Source organism: Primulina huaijiensis, chromosome 1 (assembly GCF_012295235.1).
Source record: "Primulina huaijiensis isolate GDHJ02 chromosome 1, ASM1229523v2, whole genome shotgun sequence".
In the NCBI taxonomy this organism is placed as follows: domain Eukaryota; kingdom Viridiplantae; phylum Streptophyta; class Magnoliopsida; order Lamiales; family Gesneriaceae; genus Primulina; species Primulina huaijiensis.
In genome coordinates, this window is record NC_133306.1 from 1,227,430 (window position 1) to 1,243,532 (window position 16,103).

The following is a 16,103-nucleotide window of genomic DNA, read 5'->3' on the forward strand; positions in this document are numbered from 1 at the left end:
ACTAATTTTAGCTTAGTTAAATACTTTTTAAAGCACAAAAAACCTCATCCAAACACACATATATAAAATTATAAAAGCACTTTTTTTAATTAAAAAAACATACTTTTTTCTTAATCTATAATTTTTAGTCCAAACGGACTCTAAGTCTTGAAAAATGTACAACTATTTTCTGAACGAAATAAATAAAACCAAGATAGGAATTTTGCTGTAAAATTAACTTTTCCAATGATTTTTTTTTAAAATCTATGTGAAAAGTAAATATATCTATATATGTGAGATGGATTGAATATATTCTTTTGGAATAAATAAGAAGATCAATTGAAGAATTTAAGAAATAAAATAAAATATTTATGGCATATTTGTTCATGTTTTCGAAAATATTTCCTCAATAAATAAATTAGGGAATCTGTGTGGTTGGCCATAAAAGTGCGACTTTCGAATCATGATATGGAACTTTTAATAATTAAAAGTAAGTAGTTAAAACTTAGTCAGAGGTATAAATAAATGAATAATGCATGTGTATATATATATATATACACACACAAATCATTAATGCAGTAGTAAATATATAAATCAAGGAAGACTTAGCTGTTACACATGTATATGTTGGAAAGTCGTTTTCACAGATCACAAGCGAAAACACACAACTCGAAATATGCCATCAATTATCATTACACTGTCTTCCTCTTAGAAATTATATATTTCCACTCAAAATAGGTACGTTTAGTCAACTTCCTACCTACCTACATAACTAGAAGACTTGGACGTGCTTCTTAAATCAATCCACTATTTTCATTTGTATAATTAGGTGTAAAAAGATCAGCAAACTACCAAAAAAATTTTTTTTTATCTCGACCAATCAATTAAATTTGTTGAGGTAAATTTTTTTGGATCAAATATATTGTTTATTAGGGATCCTGGAAATTTAAGCAAGGAGGGTTTGGATTCTGATGCCTCTGTTGTATTAGATTAGATATCTTGAAAATTAAGTAAGTCTTGGATATTGTTGTTGCCATTCAATTTCCAATTCTTGTATGCCAAATTTTATCAGTTGAAACCGTATGGCATGTCCGTAACGCTTTTACCATTTCTTCCAATAATAATTGACTTGCAAAGTAGCAGGTGAACGATTTTATTATTTAATGTCATTTACCAAGTCCATGGTTTTATACAACGTAGTTGCTTCAGTAAGTGCCCAATCTCCACTTTTCATTTTTAATCATTTTCTTGAATTAATATCCCAACTTCCATCAATTTCCAAGTCCTTTCAATGTGATTGAACTCTTCTTATAATCATAAATGATTGATCTTCTATATAATTTTTTCCCAAAAAAATTTCTTGAAATGAAGGCTCAAATCCCTTCCTGGTTTACTAGGTTCCTTCATCTTGTGTTCGCAATAAAATTCTTTGTTATATTCCAAGCCCCTAATGGATCCAGCAACCCCCAACAACTCTACAACACTTGCAGCAATACATTCAACTGCGGTACAATCAACGGAATCGGCTATCCTTTCCGGGATATTTACGATCCTCCCTATTGTGGCCACCCGAGCTTCATCCTCAGCTGTGATTCAACCAATGTAACAAGAATCTACCTCATGAGCACAATGTATCAGGTTCTGGAAATAAATCAAGCCGCTCAAATCATGCGAGTCGTGAGAGACGACATCATGATGGGAACTTGCCCACAAGTAATGGTTAACACCCCTTTAGACTACACCGTCTTTGGTTACGCATCCACGTATAAGAATTACACGTTCTTGTACGGTTGCCCGGCCTCGAAATATCCGTATTACAACCCTCTTTCTTGTTGGAGCGGCGGATCAAATGACGGTGATTTTGTAAACGTGTATCTGCTGCCCGGAAATCTGGGCCCTGGAAAGTGTAATACTAGTGTCGTAGTTCTAGGGCCTGGAAACGAGGACGTTGAAAATGGGAATTCAACAGGGTTGGTTGAAGTACTCCGAGAGGGATTCCAGATTAACTGGAAACTTGATAGCCAAGCTTGTCTTGCGTGTACTGAATCCAAGGGAAGATGTGGATTCAATATAGAAAATAATCAGACGGGCTGCTTTTGCCCTGGTCCTCCATATTTGGCTGACACTTGCTCAATATTCGCTAATGGATCATCGCCTATTCCCGGATCGTCTCCATCTCCGTCTCCGTCTCCGGGTACGCATAATGCCTTCTTCTTGCTTGGAATTACATATGTTTTACTGCATCTTACGCAATCACTTCATTTCATTGCACAAAATTGTGAGCTATATAAGATTTTTAGACAGCTTTTTACAGTTAACACCAAGTATTTTGAAATTACTCTAATCAAGATGCATGTTTTTTCAAAAACCTGTTGGTTCTGTATGTGTTCATTTGATTTGATATATAACTTATAATTTTTTACTATTTTGATCAGACTGTTGATGTGACATTAGAATTCACTCAGCATATTTAGATTTAGCACTTCTACGAAATTGGACTCAAAATTAGCATATTAAACCAAAATTTGAAATTTTAGTATGCTTATAAAACCCAAAATAAACAAAATTTATAAACCAAAAAACTATATTTCCAAAATAAATTATAATTGTTAGGTCAGTCCACCAACCTCATATCAGAGTTGGTTTACTCGCACCAAATTTAGACTCATTCAATGGCAGTTGAGGCGCATTCCTTGAAAAAGTATTCTGCTATCCCTTAGCGAATTAGCCGAAAACAGCTAACAAAAACTTGTGAGACACCAAGAATTAATATGTGACGTTGGAAATAAGTAAGATTCCATCCTATCTTCTTTCCGCAGATTGGGTTTATTTCGAATTCGAATCTGGAAGCAAGAATCGATAACGAACCCGTAATATAAGCTCTGATTAGAAGATAATTTGTACAATGATCATACTTCTCATCAATTTCATTTATTTTGATTGATCTTCAATGACTTAACCCAACAATATTCATCCCAATAATTACATTCTTTGCTATCAATGGACCTCGATCTCGTAATAACCTAGGATCTGATACCAATTATAAGACCGAATGTTTGTCGAATTAGTACGGGTGAGAAAATTAATAAAAACATATTATAAAATGCCGTAATTTTTTAAAACAAGATTTTAATTAATTACTAAAAATCATAAGTAGCAATTTGATCTAATTGATTTCAATAGAATAATCCATTAATTTTCTTAAACAAAATTACTTAACACTAAAATATATTGTACTTCAATAAACTAGTTTTACAACGAGTTAATAGAATTATTGTTATCCAGTAATAAATGATAATTTTGTATTTATATTGCTTGTTATAGAAAATTTATAATAAAAAAAAGTAAGTTAATTTATTTATTATGGTAGATTTTAATTTTTGTGCTCGAGGTACGTGAGAAATGAGATTCGAAAAATTATTACATTTTATAAAGAAAACACTTTATAAAATACGTTTTATATAACAAATTTTAAGTTGTATGTATTTTTTTATTTATGTAAAAAAGCACCATCGGGTTTATATACATAAAAACATAATTGGAAGGATAAAACTAAAGAGCCGCCTATTGGTTTATTTCATCCTACCCATGTGAGCATTGCTCCCATGATAAAATAAATGACTAAGATTTACCCATGCATATATAGGACCCATTTTTTTTTTTTGAAATTGTATGTGTGGCAAAATCTTACCCGTTGAAATGAAGTGAGGGCAGTGACCACATAGGTAAGATCTCATCTACCCTATTCCGCCTATGAAAGATTCTAAATTTGAAAACCCAAAATAATTCAATTTTATATTTAATAAATTTTCTAAAAGTATCAATTTTAATCTTTTGCAGCATATTTTATTTTTTTAATGCCTGGCTGCATCTTTATTTTTACTTGATAACGAAAATTAGTTTTCTTATTTATAATTTTTAAATTCTAATTTTTGAATTATTTTTTTTTCATTCTATTAAAAAATTTAAACATAGTGGCATGGCCGCATGGCCGGCTCCAAAAACGTAGGCGCTCTTTGGTGGGGCCTCTAATTAAATTTTTTTTTTTCATTTAAAATTTTAATGGACACCTCAATTTTTAAAAAATAAAATAAAATAATGATCACAATTTTGTACTTTTATTCTTCTTTTCTTAGCTAAAAAATATTATTTACTTTGAAAATAAAATATTGAAAGTTGAAAATGAGAGTTGTAAATATTAAAAATTATTGTGTGATGATGTATGTAATGATGTATTTATTTTTGGATTATTTCCAAAGAAATTCTATAAATATGTCTCTCAATTTGTGAAGAAAAACACAATTGAGTGGAGAAAATTTTATAAAAGTGTGTAGTTTAATATATTTTGTGAGTTTGATATTTTTACTTTTTACCGTAAAATTTTACTTTTAACAATTTATTGTTAAAATTCTCTCTCTCTTTTTTTTTAATTAAAATGTTTCACCCACGTGAGTTAAGTTTATCAAATTGAATTGTTTATATATCATGTTTTTTTTATTAAATGATTCTATAATCTTCTAATTTGTTTATTTTGTTCTTAAACTGATTTTTACTCAGTTCGATCTTAATTATTCTTTGTATTTTTCAGTATTTAAAACATAATTTGTATTTGTTTTGTGACAAAAATCAATTATTTATATTTCATTATTTAGATTATTTTTATTTTGTTTGTATTATACATAAATTCATATCTAATTCGTGAGATCAGGCGTAGATAGTTAATTCATTGATTTCATTTTAGTTTATATATATGTCATTTTTATAATTTAATAAATTTCCGTAACATATTGGATATTAACGATAATTATATGTATTTAATTATTAATTTGTATTTAATATTTTAATTTTTTTTAAAAAAAATTATATAGAATCTTTCCTAAAAATTAGGTTAGATCCTCCAATTTTCGCGATACAGGCCTCTTTTAGTCGTAACTGTTCCCCGTAGCCTAACAAAACAGTTGAATGAATAAAATATTTTGCTTCAGATAATACTTTTGAAACTTGATTTGCAATGTCAATATCAAAATGGGACTAATTTTGACCAATATGAATTTATGATCAATGGGAAATTACCTAATTCTGTTGTCCTTCACTAAAAAGTGGGCTACGACATGAATTATAGTCCACCCTAGCTAGCTAGGAAGGAATTAAGATTATTGTAATACTTTAAAAATGTAAAAATAAGTAAATATTTCTTGCTGAATATTTATCGGTTTTTCTGTTGAATTTTTTGTGTAATAAAATCTTCAAATCATATTATTTTTATTTCAAATATATATATAGTTTTGATATGCTGCACACTTATCGTGCACACCTATATGAGCACCGATGAGGTGTCACTCACCATTGGATACACAATTTTTCTATATTTCATCACATTCAATGGACGAGTGACATCTCATCGATGCTCACATATATGTGCACGATAGGTGTGCAGCATATCAAAAATGTATATATAATATACATGGATATGTAATTATTTTTTAATCAGATTATTATTTCTTAATATCAAAATAACCAAATTGATTGAATTATTTGAACAAGTGATGTGTCAACATAAATTAGGAAAAACACACGTTGGATTTAACATTAAAAATCTCGCCTTCTTCCTTAGTCTACCAAAGCCAACCAAAATATTCAACGTTCAAAGTTCGCCTACTTTTATCACATTGCTGTAAACAAAATGCCTCCGACGCCTCGTCACTTCCCACTTCCACCAAATGCCTCCCTTTCCTCTTTTCATAACACTCGTCGCCACCCTCTTCACGGCGGTGCGTTCACAGAACGATGCAGCCACATTCCCAGACTGCGACCGCACCTTCTCATGCGGAGCCATCACCAACATAACCTACCCTTTCACAGGCGGCGACCGCCCCTTGTACTGTGGAGTTCCTGAATTCTCACTCACCTGCCGAGACGACACGATCACCGAGATGACGCATGGTGCACTAGTTTACAGAGTCCTGCAACTCGATCAAACTCAGAAAACTCTCGTTCTGTCTCGCTCCGACCTGTACAATACCACCTGCACGTCGGAATTCCACAACACGACCCTCAATTCCTCGTTGTTCTCTTACGAAAGTGTTCAAAATGAAGATCTTAGTTTGTTCTATGGCTGCAACACTACCGCGATGACATTGACACCGACCAATCTTTTCCAGTGCGATTCCGGTGGGTTCAGTTTCACCAATGCGTATTATATTATCGGGCCGGTGCCAACCGACCCGATTTTGAGGATCCTATCCTGTAGCGTTAGCATTACGGTGCCTGTTTTGCGGGATGTAGGCAATCTACTTTCGAATCTGCAGCTGACACTTGGGAAGGCATTAACGGAAGGTTTTGGAGTGAATTATGTCGACCCGTACGAGAAGTGGTGCTCCGAGTGCCGTAGGTTAGGCGGGCGATGCGGGTTCGATTCGAGTTTGGTTCAACCCGTTTGTATTTGTGGAGATAGGCCTTGTCCTTTTGCTGTAACACTTGCTCCAGAAGCTAGTTCAAATGCTTCTGAAGGTAATACGGATTTGTCATGCAAGGTCTTGAGCCACTAATATAGTCTAGACAACTTACATGTCTTGCTCTTTTGGTTTCTCGTGAGATGTTATCGTTTTTTCTTTTTTTTTCCTTTTTTTTTAAATGTTATCGATGATTTTCTTTTCTCTTAATGGTGAATTATATATTTATATTATCCGATCGTTTTAACTAAGATTTTGGGGATTGATACTGCAGGAAATAGCTCCTCGAAGAAAATGGGATTGATTATTGGTATGATCTCCATCAATAGAACAAAATTTCATTCACTTTCGCAAAATTTATTGTGCCTGAAATTTTGATTTTCTGTTCTTTCTATGTGTTGATCCAGGTCTGGCCCTAGCTGGTGCAGTTCTTGCTAGTGTTGCGCTCGGATTCTTGATTTTCTACAGTAAACAGAGGAGTAAAAAGCATATTGCAACCAACTATGTTGACAAAATGAGCAAGGATATCGCCGCTCCTCCCTCGAGCAAGGGTCCCATGTTTCCCAGTTCGATGAATTTCACTAACAGCATCCCTTCATATCCATCTTCAAAATCCGAATTGGGTTGGGGAAGCACATACTTCGGGGCACATGTTTTCGACTATGCTGAACTAGAAGAAGCTACTAATAACTTCGATCCTTCTAGGGAACTTGGAGATGGTGGATTCGGCACTGTATATTATGGTATATATTCGAGCCCTTTTTATTCCTTTTTGACTTTGTTATTTCAGCCCACGGTTATTGAAGATGAGATCTTCTGTTTTTTTTTTTTTACTCGAAACAGGGGTGCTAGCTGATGGTCGCGCTGTTGCAGTCAAGCGTTTATATGAAAACAATGTCAGACGAGTGGAGCAATTCATGAATGAAGTCGAGATTCTGACCCGGTTAAGGCACGAAAACCTTGTGATGCTTTATGGATGCACGTCCAGGCGCAGCCGAGAGCTAATACTAGTTTATGAGTACATCCGAAATGGAACAGTGGCTGATCATCTTCATGGAAAACGAGCCAAATCAGGCTTGCTATCTTGGCCAGTTCGGCTACATATAGCCATTGAAACAGCTGAAGCACTTACATATCTTCACAAATCAGACATCATCCATCGAGATGTTAAAACCAACAACGTTCTTCTAGACCAAGATTTTCACGTAAAAGTTGCCGATTTTGGGTTGTCAAGATTGTTCCCCACGGATGTCACCCATGTATCAACGGCCCCACAAGGAACTCCTGGTTATGTCGATCCTGAGTACTACCAGTGTTACCAACTCACCGAAAAGAGTGACGTGTATAGCTTCGGAGTGATGTTAGTCGAGCTTATATCATCATTACAGGCCGTGGACACAAACAGACATCGGCAAGATATCAACTTATCAAACATGGCTATTAACAAGATCCAGAACCGGACATTGTATGAGTTGGTGGATCCAAATCTTGGTTTTGACACGAATTGTACAGTGCGAAGGATGGTCACATTGGTCGCGGAATTAGCTTTTCGATGCTTGCAACATGAAAGGGATATGAGACCCTCGATGGAAGATGTTCTTGAGGTTCTGAGAGGGATTCAGAATGAGGATCTGAATGCGAATAAGGCAGAAGTAGTCGACATTTTGGCAGATGAAGATGCTCGACTGCTTAGCGTCATCGTTGACCCTCCGTCACCGGATTCGGTTGTCGCCAACAAATGGGGAGGTAGCTCTACATCTAATTCTAGTGGATGAACTTATCCATTTATCTGCTTGGTGTTTATGTCACAGAGAGATGGACTTCATGAAACATGTTTAAGATGTGATCCTACGATTTCATCAATTTCCATGTATTTTAATGTTATATATTTTTTTTATAAGTGACATGGTTTTGACCATAAGTTTCAAGGCAATGTACATGGCTTAAGTTCTGTTGCTGAGTAGTTTCTTCCAGTAACATGTGGAGCTAGAAAATTCTATGCTTTAGTTCAAAATAAACTTGTCAATCTCTGTTTTCAAGTTTTTTGCACCTCAGATTCTTTAATATAGATTCATATTAGATGACTGAACGATTAAAGAGTTGGAATCCAATGAGAATGTCTCTATTAGCAATAAAGAATGATGAAAGCAAAGAGCGAAAGGAGGGCCTTTCTCATGGTGCCACGTGTAAGAATATCAGAGGAAATGGATGGAAACACCGAAACAGAGAATAAAACGAAAAAGTGACTGGTTTCCCGTACTTACTTAAAACCAGCCCCCTCAACTCTTCTCTTTCAACCTACAAAATTACACACAGCACTCTGCCTATATACCCTTCCACACAAGATGCCTAGATCTTGCTTTTCCACACTCTGAATCCCTCCAACTCCCAATCTGATCATTTTCTTGATTGAAGGAAGAATATATCATGGCCACTTTTCAGAAATTCAAGCTCTTGGCGACACAGTGTGCGGTTGCAGGTAGCCCTACTAGAAGCCCAGCCACCAGCCCAGTAAATGTAATCCACATCCGCAGGAAGAGAACCCTTCGAATGCTGCTCGGCCGCGCTGGTGGGAGAAGGCTCCCGGAGTGTCCGGATGAGGGCTCTCCTAATCGGAGGGACAGTAGCGATGAAGGGAGCTCGCCGGAGAAAGGGGAGAAGTTGTCTGCCAGGAACAAGCTCAAGGATTTGTTTGTGTCGTCGCCGCCGGCTTTCGGAGAGAGGGCCTCTGAGAATGTCCGGGAAAGGTTGTTGACAACGAGCAGCGTATCCGATGACGGCGTCAGGGGGGCTGCGTACCGCTCGCTGCGTCCTCTTTCGGCGACGATTCGACAGCGGTTGATGAGGAGAGCGTGGCGGCCGTTGCTGGTCGCCATACCTGAGTAAATGTAATAGTACTGTGAAGTGAAATTTTGTACGAACATTAAAATTTGTTGTCCTGTTCTTCTATGGTGTATTACCACACGTGCTATTTTGTCTCTGTCTTCTACTCCATAATTTCAATCATAAATTAATTACTTGGTGGAGAAATTCAAATGTTATTATTAATGGTATTTTAAATTTTTACTCTTAGAAATGTTGCTATTAAAATTGGATTATTTGTGTTATTTTACATTTTTACTCTTAGAAATGTTGCTATTAAAATTGGATTATTTCTGTTATATATGTAGATTATAGATAAACAATTTTTATTTATTTTTTTTAAAAAAAATTATGATTTGATTTGATTTAAATAAATTTATTAATATCAATGGAATAAATTTAACTTTGCGGAATTTTTTTTATTAGTTATTGTTGTTCTCGAGTTCAATTATTATAAGAATGTAGCCTTATGGAAGAAACTAATACCTAAAATATAATTTTTGAATTGTTAAGGAATATCAAACTCCGTACTAATTTGAACTTAAAATTGGATCTAAATAAAAAGAAGTGAAAATTTAGAGGGCAAAGAATATCTTTTTGACCAGCATGAAAGCAAGGAAGAAGACAGGGAGTGGGGGGCATTGTGCTCTTTTGAAAAATATTAAAGTAAAAGAAATATTATTGACCTTTTTAGAAATTCTCCAAGAGATTTGATTATGATAAATTTTATACTAATGTATGAAACAAAATTTAATTAAAACTACTTGATATTTTGATTATTTGGTAGTTTTTATTTATGTTGTAGTTTCGGTCTTATTTTTCGCAATTATATTTGGTATTAAATATGTTCTGTCTAAAATTTTTCTATAGTAAATTAGTTACATAAGTTTGTAATATAGATATTTGGATAGTGGCACTTGTGTACAACATGGTTTCTAATTTTCTATGATATTAAGTAGTATATTTTAAAAAAAAATTGGAGTTGCCGGTATTTCACCTGAAACAGCTACGGACATTTTAGATTCCGTTTTTTTTACCTCACAATAACTCGTGATTTAATCTCATATAGATGATAAATCTTTCATCTGTAAATTCAATTAATGAAATTTTAAAAAAATGATTTTGGTCAACTTTTTTTTTTAATCTATATTCTTTATTTTTTTTTTTATTTTTTGATCTATATTCTTTATATATGCAAACGTATAGGACAATTCTTAAAAAATTATAAACAAAGGCATAGTTCAATACATGGGACACTTGAAAAAAAATGAGGTCATTATATACGAAATCTCCTTCTATTTAAATTTTGAATCCAAGAAATTAATCACTTCATGCATTAATTAATCACTGGTCATACAACCGAATGAAGCACAAACCAAATACACAAGTACATTGAGGACTAACACTGCATATATTAGATTTTCTTGGCCTCATCTTCCATTGGATCACGAAGAGTTCCGAACATCCAGTCCATCCATATCGTGTAGTGGCCATAGTTGTGACGATAAGTGGTGTGATGAATTGTGTGGTACCCTGCGCCCATCACAGGCCATAGTTTCCCGTGTATGCAGTCGTGAATATTTGCAGTCCATATGGCCTCGATAAATAAAAGTGCTATGTGTGTGGTAAAATGCACTGGTATCAAAAAGAGAGCTATGACATGAGGTACCGCCTGTAATATCCCATCGAGCGGGTGAAAAGCCAGACCTATTCCAAATAAAGTAAAGAATAAGTATCCAGTTGATGAACAAGTGTTAATTTCCAAGGATAAACATGAAGAAAATATAATCAGCAGACACATACAGAGGCTGCTTCTTATGCATAATTCAATGAGGGTGTGTTAGATCAAACGATTCAAGAAAATGTAATCTGAACTCATTAGTAAATTGCAAATTCTCTTTTCAAAAGCTGCCTTCAATAATGATGATGTACTCCGAAGTTCTCAAACTGAATCCATTTTAAATTATGTCTAAGATCCTTTACTTAATAAAGGAACTTCAATCTATGAACACACCAGGCGAAAACAAAGGTCACAAATCCTAAAGTTTGCCTCATTATAACTCATGTGCTCATGTTCAACAGAGATCTGCGAGAAAATTGTAAAGTGACAAATATATAAAATTTTTGAATATATTTAACTAAATTTGTTTTTATGCTGTCAAAGACTCAAAGTCTACTCTTTATGTAATTTCTCTAAGATCCTTATGTAATTTCTCTAAGACCAAAAATGCAAAAAATAAATTACACACGATCTTTGCATAACTCGAGTGTGGCTATTTCATTGAAAGACTTAATAGGAGATATGAAAGACAAAATAAATAAGAACTTACCAGCAAAGGGAGAAAGTGTATTTTGCTTGTTATAAATGTGATGAGTGGCATGAAGATACTTATAAAGTGGTTTTATGTCATGTAATTCCCGGTGCATCCAATAAATCCCAAACTCCACGATTACTAGATAGATAATCGTATAGCAAAGGTAAGGAATCCACCCAACATCACATATCCTCGAATAACACTTTGTCCATCCATGTTCAATCATGTATTCAGATAATGTCGGAAGAGCACAGTACCATGGCATGGCTTTCATGGCAACTCCTATCTGCAAAAGCATGGCATTTTTCGAGGGAATGGAATCTGTAAAAAACAGGTTATCATGGACATCATTCCTTACACCAAGTTAAATTAAGAATTTATATACTGGTCTCAAGATTTGTTCCCAAAAATTGGGTGGAGCCGAGGGGCGATCTAATGTAATTGCAGGATGAAATATGAATTCCTAGAAAAACATCAAACAAAATCTCGAATTATTTTACAAGCAAAACGTGTATCGCGCAGACCAAGATAAGATCTGCCCCTTGATTTATATTTTTCACAAGTGATCTCACATAGCCAATGAACGTGACTTTGTATGAGAGAGTTAAATTTAGCTATGCACGTAAGAAAGCAGAAACCATTGACATGATAGACATTATAGTAATTTAGAGAACCTTAAGAACCTGGCTCCAAATAACTTCAAAATAAAAGGCACGAGAAGAGCCATCTAATGTAATTGCAGGGTGGAACCTGTATTCTTAGAAAAACATCAAATAAAATCTCAAAAAAAATTTACATGTGAAAAGTGTATCACGTTTACCTGGATAAGATCTTCCCCTTGATTTCTACTTTCACAACTAATCTTACACAGCCAATAAATCACAACACAACTTTGAATGAGAGTTAAATTCAGTTCTATGCACACAAAAAGTGGAAGCGATTGACGTGATAAACACTAGAGTAATTTGGAGAACCTTAAGAACCTGACTCTCTTATCTTACCCTGCAAATCGCCTTTACAGTACTCCAAGATAAAACATGCAGAGAAGAGCCTTAACTTTCCATCATTTACCAGTGATATGTTCGATAATAACTTTAAGATATGGATAAAATTGGGACAGCCAACTGGAACATGGGTCATATTTCATCAAAGAAAATACCATGGAATAGAGTACATGCTCCCCACATATTTTTTGGGGAAATGACAGTTTCAACAAAAATAGAGAAACCATTCATGTCACTTGATAAACTTGCTCAGCAGATTTTTTGAATGCGGAGAATTATCCTGGTTAGCTTTATCAACATCTCAATAATTGATTCAAAAGTTTAACAAGATTCATGATACAGATAAGGCCAGTAAGAGAACGAAATCCAGTAGATACAAAAATTACTTCAAAAATAATCAACAAAAAAAAAATCCAAATAATTATATGTCAGGTATAACAATCGAGAACATGTGTTTACTACTGTGTAGCGGAAAAGATTCAGAAATTGAATTTCAAATGACAGTTGACGATATATTCAGATCCAAGTTTAAGCAGCAAAAGTGAAACTGAACAGAACTACATAGGCAGCAGATTAAACAAAGAAACACCCTCAACCCATCCGCCTCTTCAAGAAAAAGAAGCAAAACAAAGCAAGAAACAACGCATTAATCACCATTATTGAACAAAATCGGCATAAGCTTTATACCCCCAAATATATATATANATTGCGCTTCAAGTAGTAGATATAGAAACACCACAAAATCCCAGAGATAAAATAAAGCAAAGTGCCTCCAACGTAGTTCCGTAGCCACCCTCTGTAGAAGTGAGGTAATGCAGCGCACCACTTCTCCGGAAGCATTGACCCCAATACGATGTCATTGTACCATGAGGTTTCCTCCACGAACAAATTCAAGTAATCTTCCTCCATTAGACCTCGGTTCCGGTGCCGGCGTCTCGTGTCCCGACCGCCGGCGGAGATTTTTTGTTGCTAATGATAATGAGAAAAATGATGTGGAATGGAGAGATTAATACACTGTACTAGTGAGATTCTCGGGTTTTACTTTGCCAGAGCAAATTACCTTATGCCAGAGCATAATCTTGCCTAATCTCCTATTTGCCCTCAGTAAGATTTAAGTTTCTTGCTGTCAACGAGTAAAGTGGAGAATTCAATTTGATTTTGTAGTAATATGTGATTTAGTTAATCAAATTTAAGTATTTTATTATAATTTTAATTCTTAAAATTGCGTTGAGGATTTCTAAAGGAAATTTTTTTATTTGCAAATTTCAATATGCATATGTTATAATAAGATAACTAACAGTTGCTTTTATTTTTTATTATTATTTTTTATTACAACACACGCGAGGAGGGGATATCGAACCCAGAGACCGGTTAATTTGACAGGAGGTGAGACCACTGGACTACAAGCTTGGTCTCAATTATCAGTTGCTTTTAGAAATAAAAAGTTTCGTGTATTGTTCAGAGCACAGTTCAATAAGTGGTTGCTTTTGCTACAATACGTTTAATTTTTTTAATGAAAAAAATAGATGTTTATATTATTAGCATGATATCAAAATATTGAGTAGGTTTTTTGTGAGACGGTCTCACGAATCTTTATCTGTGAAACGGATCAACACTACCGATATTCATAATAAAAAATAATACTCTTAGCATAAAAAATTGAGTTGGTCTAATATGAGACCGTCTCACGGATCTTAATCTGTGAGACGGGTCAATCCTACCCATATTCACAACAAAAAGTAATACTCTTAGCATAGAAAGTAATACTTTTTCATGGATGACCCAAATAAGAGATCCGTCTCACAAATACGACCCGTGAGACCGTCTCATACAAGTTTTTGCCTAAAAAGTAATACTTTTTCATGGATGACCCAAATAAGATATCTGTATCACAAAATACAACCTGTGAGACAGTCTCACACAAGTTTTTGTCCCAAAAATTTGTTTAGGTATCAAAAAAGAAAAAAAAATATTAACCCACGGTTAGATTTCAGATATTGATGATAAATACTTTATTAGCGGAAAATAAATAACGAGAGAAGAAATAATTGTTAATTTGACTAATGCGAAATGAGAAAATCTAAATAACACTGATGCTAAATAGTTTGATTAAGATAATGATGATAATAAAAATAAATTATTCAAGCTCTTATTGTAAACAAATTGAATAAAAAAATTATTAATATATATTATCTACTATGATTAACATGTGAATAAAAATCAAGAGAGTTTGTTAGTGTATGATCAAGAGAATTGTGATAAAATATTAAGCACTAAGTACAAATAAAAACCATGTTGTTATGTTTAGAAGAACTCCTATTAATAAAAAGACAATGTCATATGATTCGAAAGGCATGTGTTTTTAAGTTCTGACTCCAGCCTTTCAGGTATAATCATGAATTTTCATTATTTATTTATTTTAATACGCGAAAGTCATGTATTTCAAGTCCAGAACACCCTCAAGATCAGGAGATAGCTTACAAAGATAGCCATTTCTTAAGAGTTGATTGGAATTGTTTGAGCAATTAGCATAATCGTTGACCTCTTATCAATTAATTTTGACCTAGATCTTTTTAGTGATTCTAGGGATGATATATCATATCATATCGTACCGTACCGAAAATTATATACCGTATACCGTATCGAAAATTACGATATAAGAAAATTCATATCGATACCGTAATTTTCGGTACCGAAAATTTCGGTACATATAACTAGTATACCGATTATATCGAGATTGTATGATATAACGAAAATTTCGGTACAATACCGTTTTATACCGAAAAAACAGTATATTTTTAAAATTTCATAAATTTATTATTTTAAAATATTATATATTTTTTCGATATTTCGATATTCCGGTATATACCGAAATTTTCAAATTACAGATCGTTATCGTACCGAAAAATTCGGTATTGTTGCCGTACCTTCGGTATACCGTAAATTCGATATTTTTCGATACGATAATTTCGATATATCGAAAATTCGATATTTTTTTCACATCTAAATAAGATGTCTGACAGAAGTAGAAAATTTTCATAAATTTATAGTTGCCAAAATTTCAATCATTTCCCTTTATATATTTACAAAGCATATGAAGTGATAAACAAAACATCACACGAAATATGCAAAATGAAAAGGACAAAATTAATTTCGTTTCAGAATTTCCAATATACGTGTACGGAAAAGGTCATCAACTGGGGGTTTGTTTCTATCTGCACGTGCTGTTCTTTTATAGATAGTGGACGTGTTTTTTTTACTCTCTAGATATTATATACCAATATTTTTATACTAGAACGATCTTAAAAATAATAATTCAGTTAATTACACAGGTCTTAAACCAAATCGATTTATCTTAAAAATTAATTCAATCGATCGAACCGAAAAAATTTATATCCTATAAAATAATAATATAATACAATAAATAATATATTTTTAATTCTAAATGTTTTAAATATAAATTGAAATAATAATAAAAACTATTTATCAAA

At 33.6% G+C, this 16,103-nt stretch overlaps 3 protein-coding genes across 5 annotated transcripts; 2 read left to right on the forward strand and 1 right to left on the reverse strand.

Annotated features, from left to right (window-relative positions):
* Positions 1–1,167: 1,167 nt before the first annotated feature.
* On the forward strand, positions 1,168–8,470 carry LOC140974752 (LEAF RUST 10 DISEASE-RESISTANCE LOCUS RECEPTOR-LIKE PROTEIN KINASE-like 1.4). Of its 2 annotated transcripts, none has more exons than XM_073438236.1 (4): positions 1,168–2,173; positions 6,706–6,741; positions 6,839–7,174; positions 7,275–8,470. In XM_073438236.1, exons 1-4 carry the CDS (start codon positions 1,300–1,302, stop codon positions 8,204–8,206), a joined length of 2,178 nt encoding a protein of 725 aa, XP_073294337.1. In that variant the 5' UTR covers positions 1,168–1,299; the 3' UTR covers positions 8,207–8,470. The 2 variants fall into 2 exon arrangements, with proteins under 2 accessions (XP_073294337.1, XP_073294345.1); XM_073438244.1 differs by lacking the exon at positions 1,168–2,173 and adding an exon at positions 5,485–6,489.
* A 388-nt stretch (positions 8,471–8,858) lies between these two features.
* LOC140957714 (uncharacterized) lies at positions 8,859–9,317 on the forward strand. Its single transcript, XM_073415379.1, has one exon. It carries the CDS (start codon positions 8,859–8,861, stop codon positions 9,315–9,317), a length of 459 nt encoding a protein of 152 aa, XP_073271480.1.
* Positions 9,318–10,616: 1,299 nt separating this feature from the next.
* On the reverse strand, positions 10,617–13,652 carry LOC140974769 (delta(7)-sterol-C5(6)-desaturase). 2 transcript variants are annotated; one of them, XM_073438263.1, is made up of 3 exons: positions 13,298–13,652; positions 11,624–11,931; positions 10,617–11,000 (listed from the first exon to the last, which is right to left on the reverse strand). In XM_073438263.1, the coding sequence occupies exons 1-3, from the start codon at positions 13,519–13,521 to the stop codon at positions 10,708–10,710; spliced, it is 825 nt and encodes a 274-aa protein (XP_073294364.1). In that variant the 5' UTR covers positions 13,522–13,652; the 3' UTR covers positions 10,617–10,707. The 2 variants fall into 2 exon arrangements, with proteins under 2 accessions (XP_073294364.1, XP_073294355.1); XM_073438254.1 differs by having other exon boundaries at positions 10,620–11,000; positions 11,624–11,929; positions 12,283–13,314.
* Between the last annotated feature and the right edge of the window lie 2,451 nt (positions 13,653–16,103).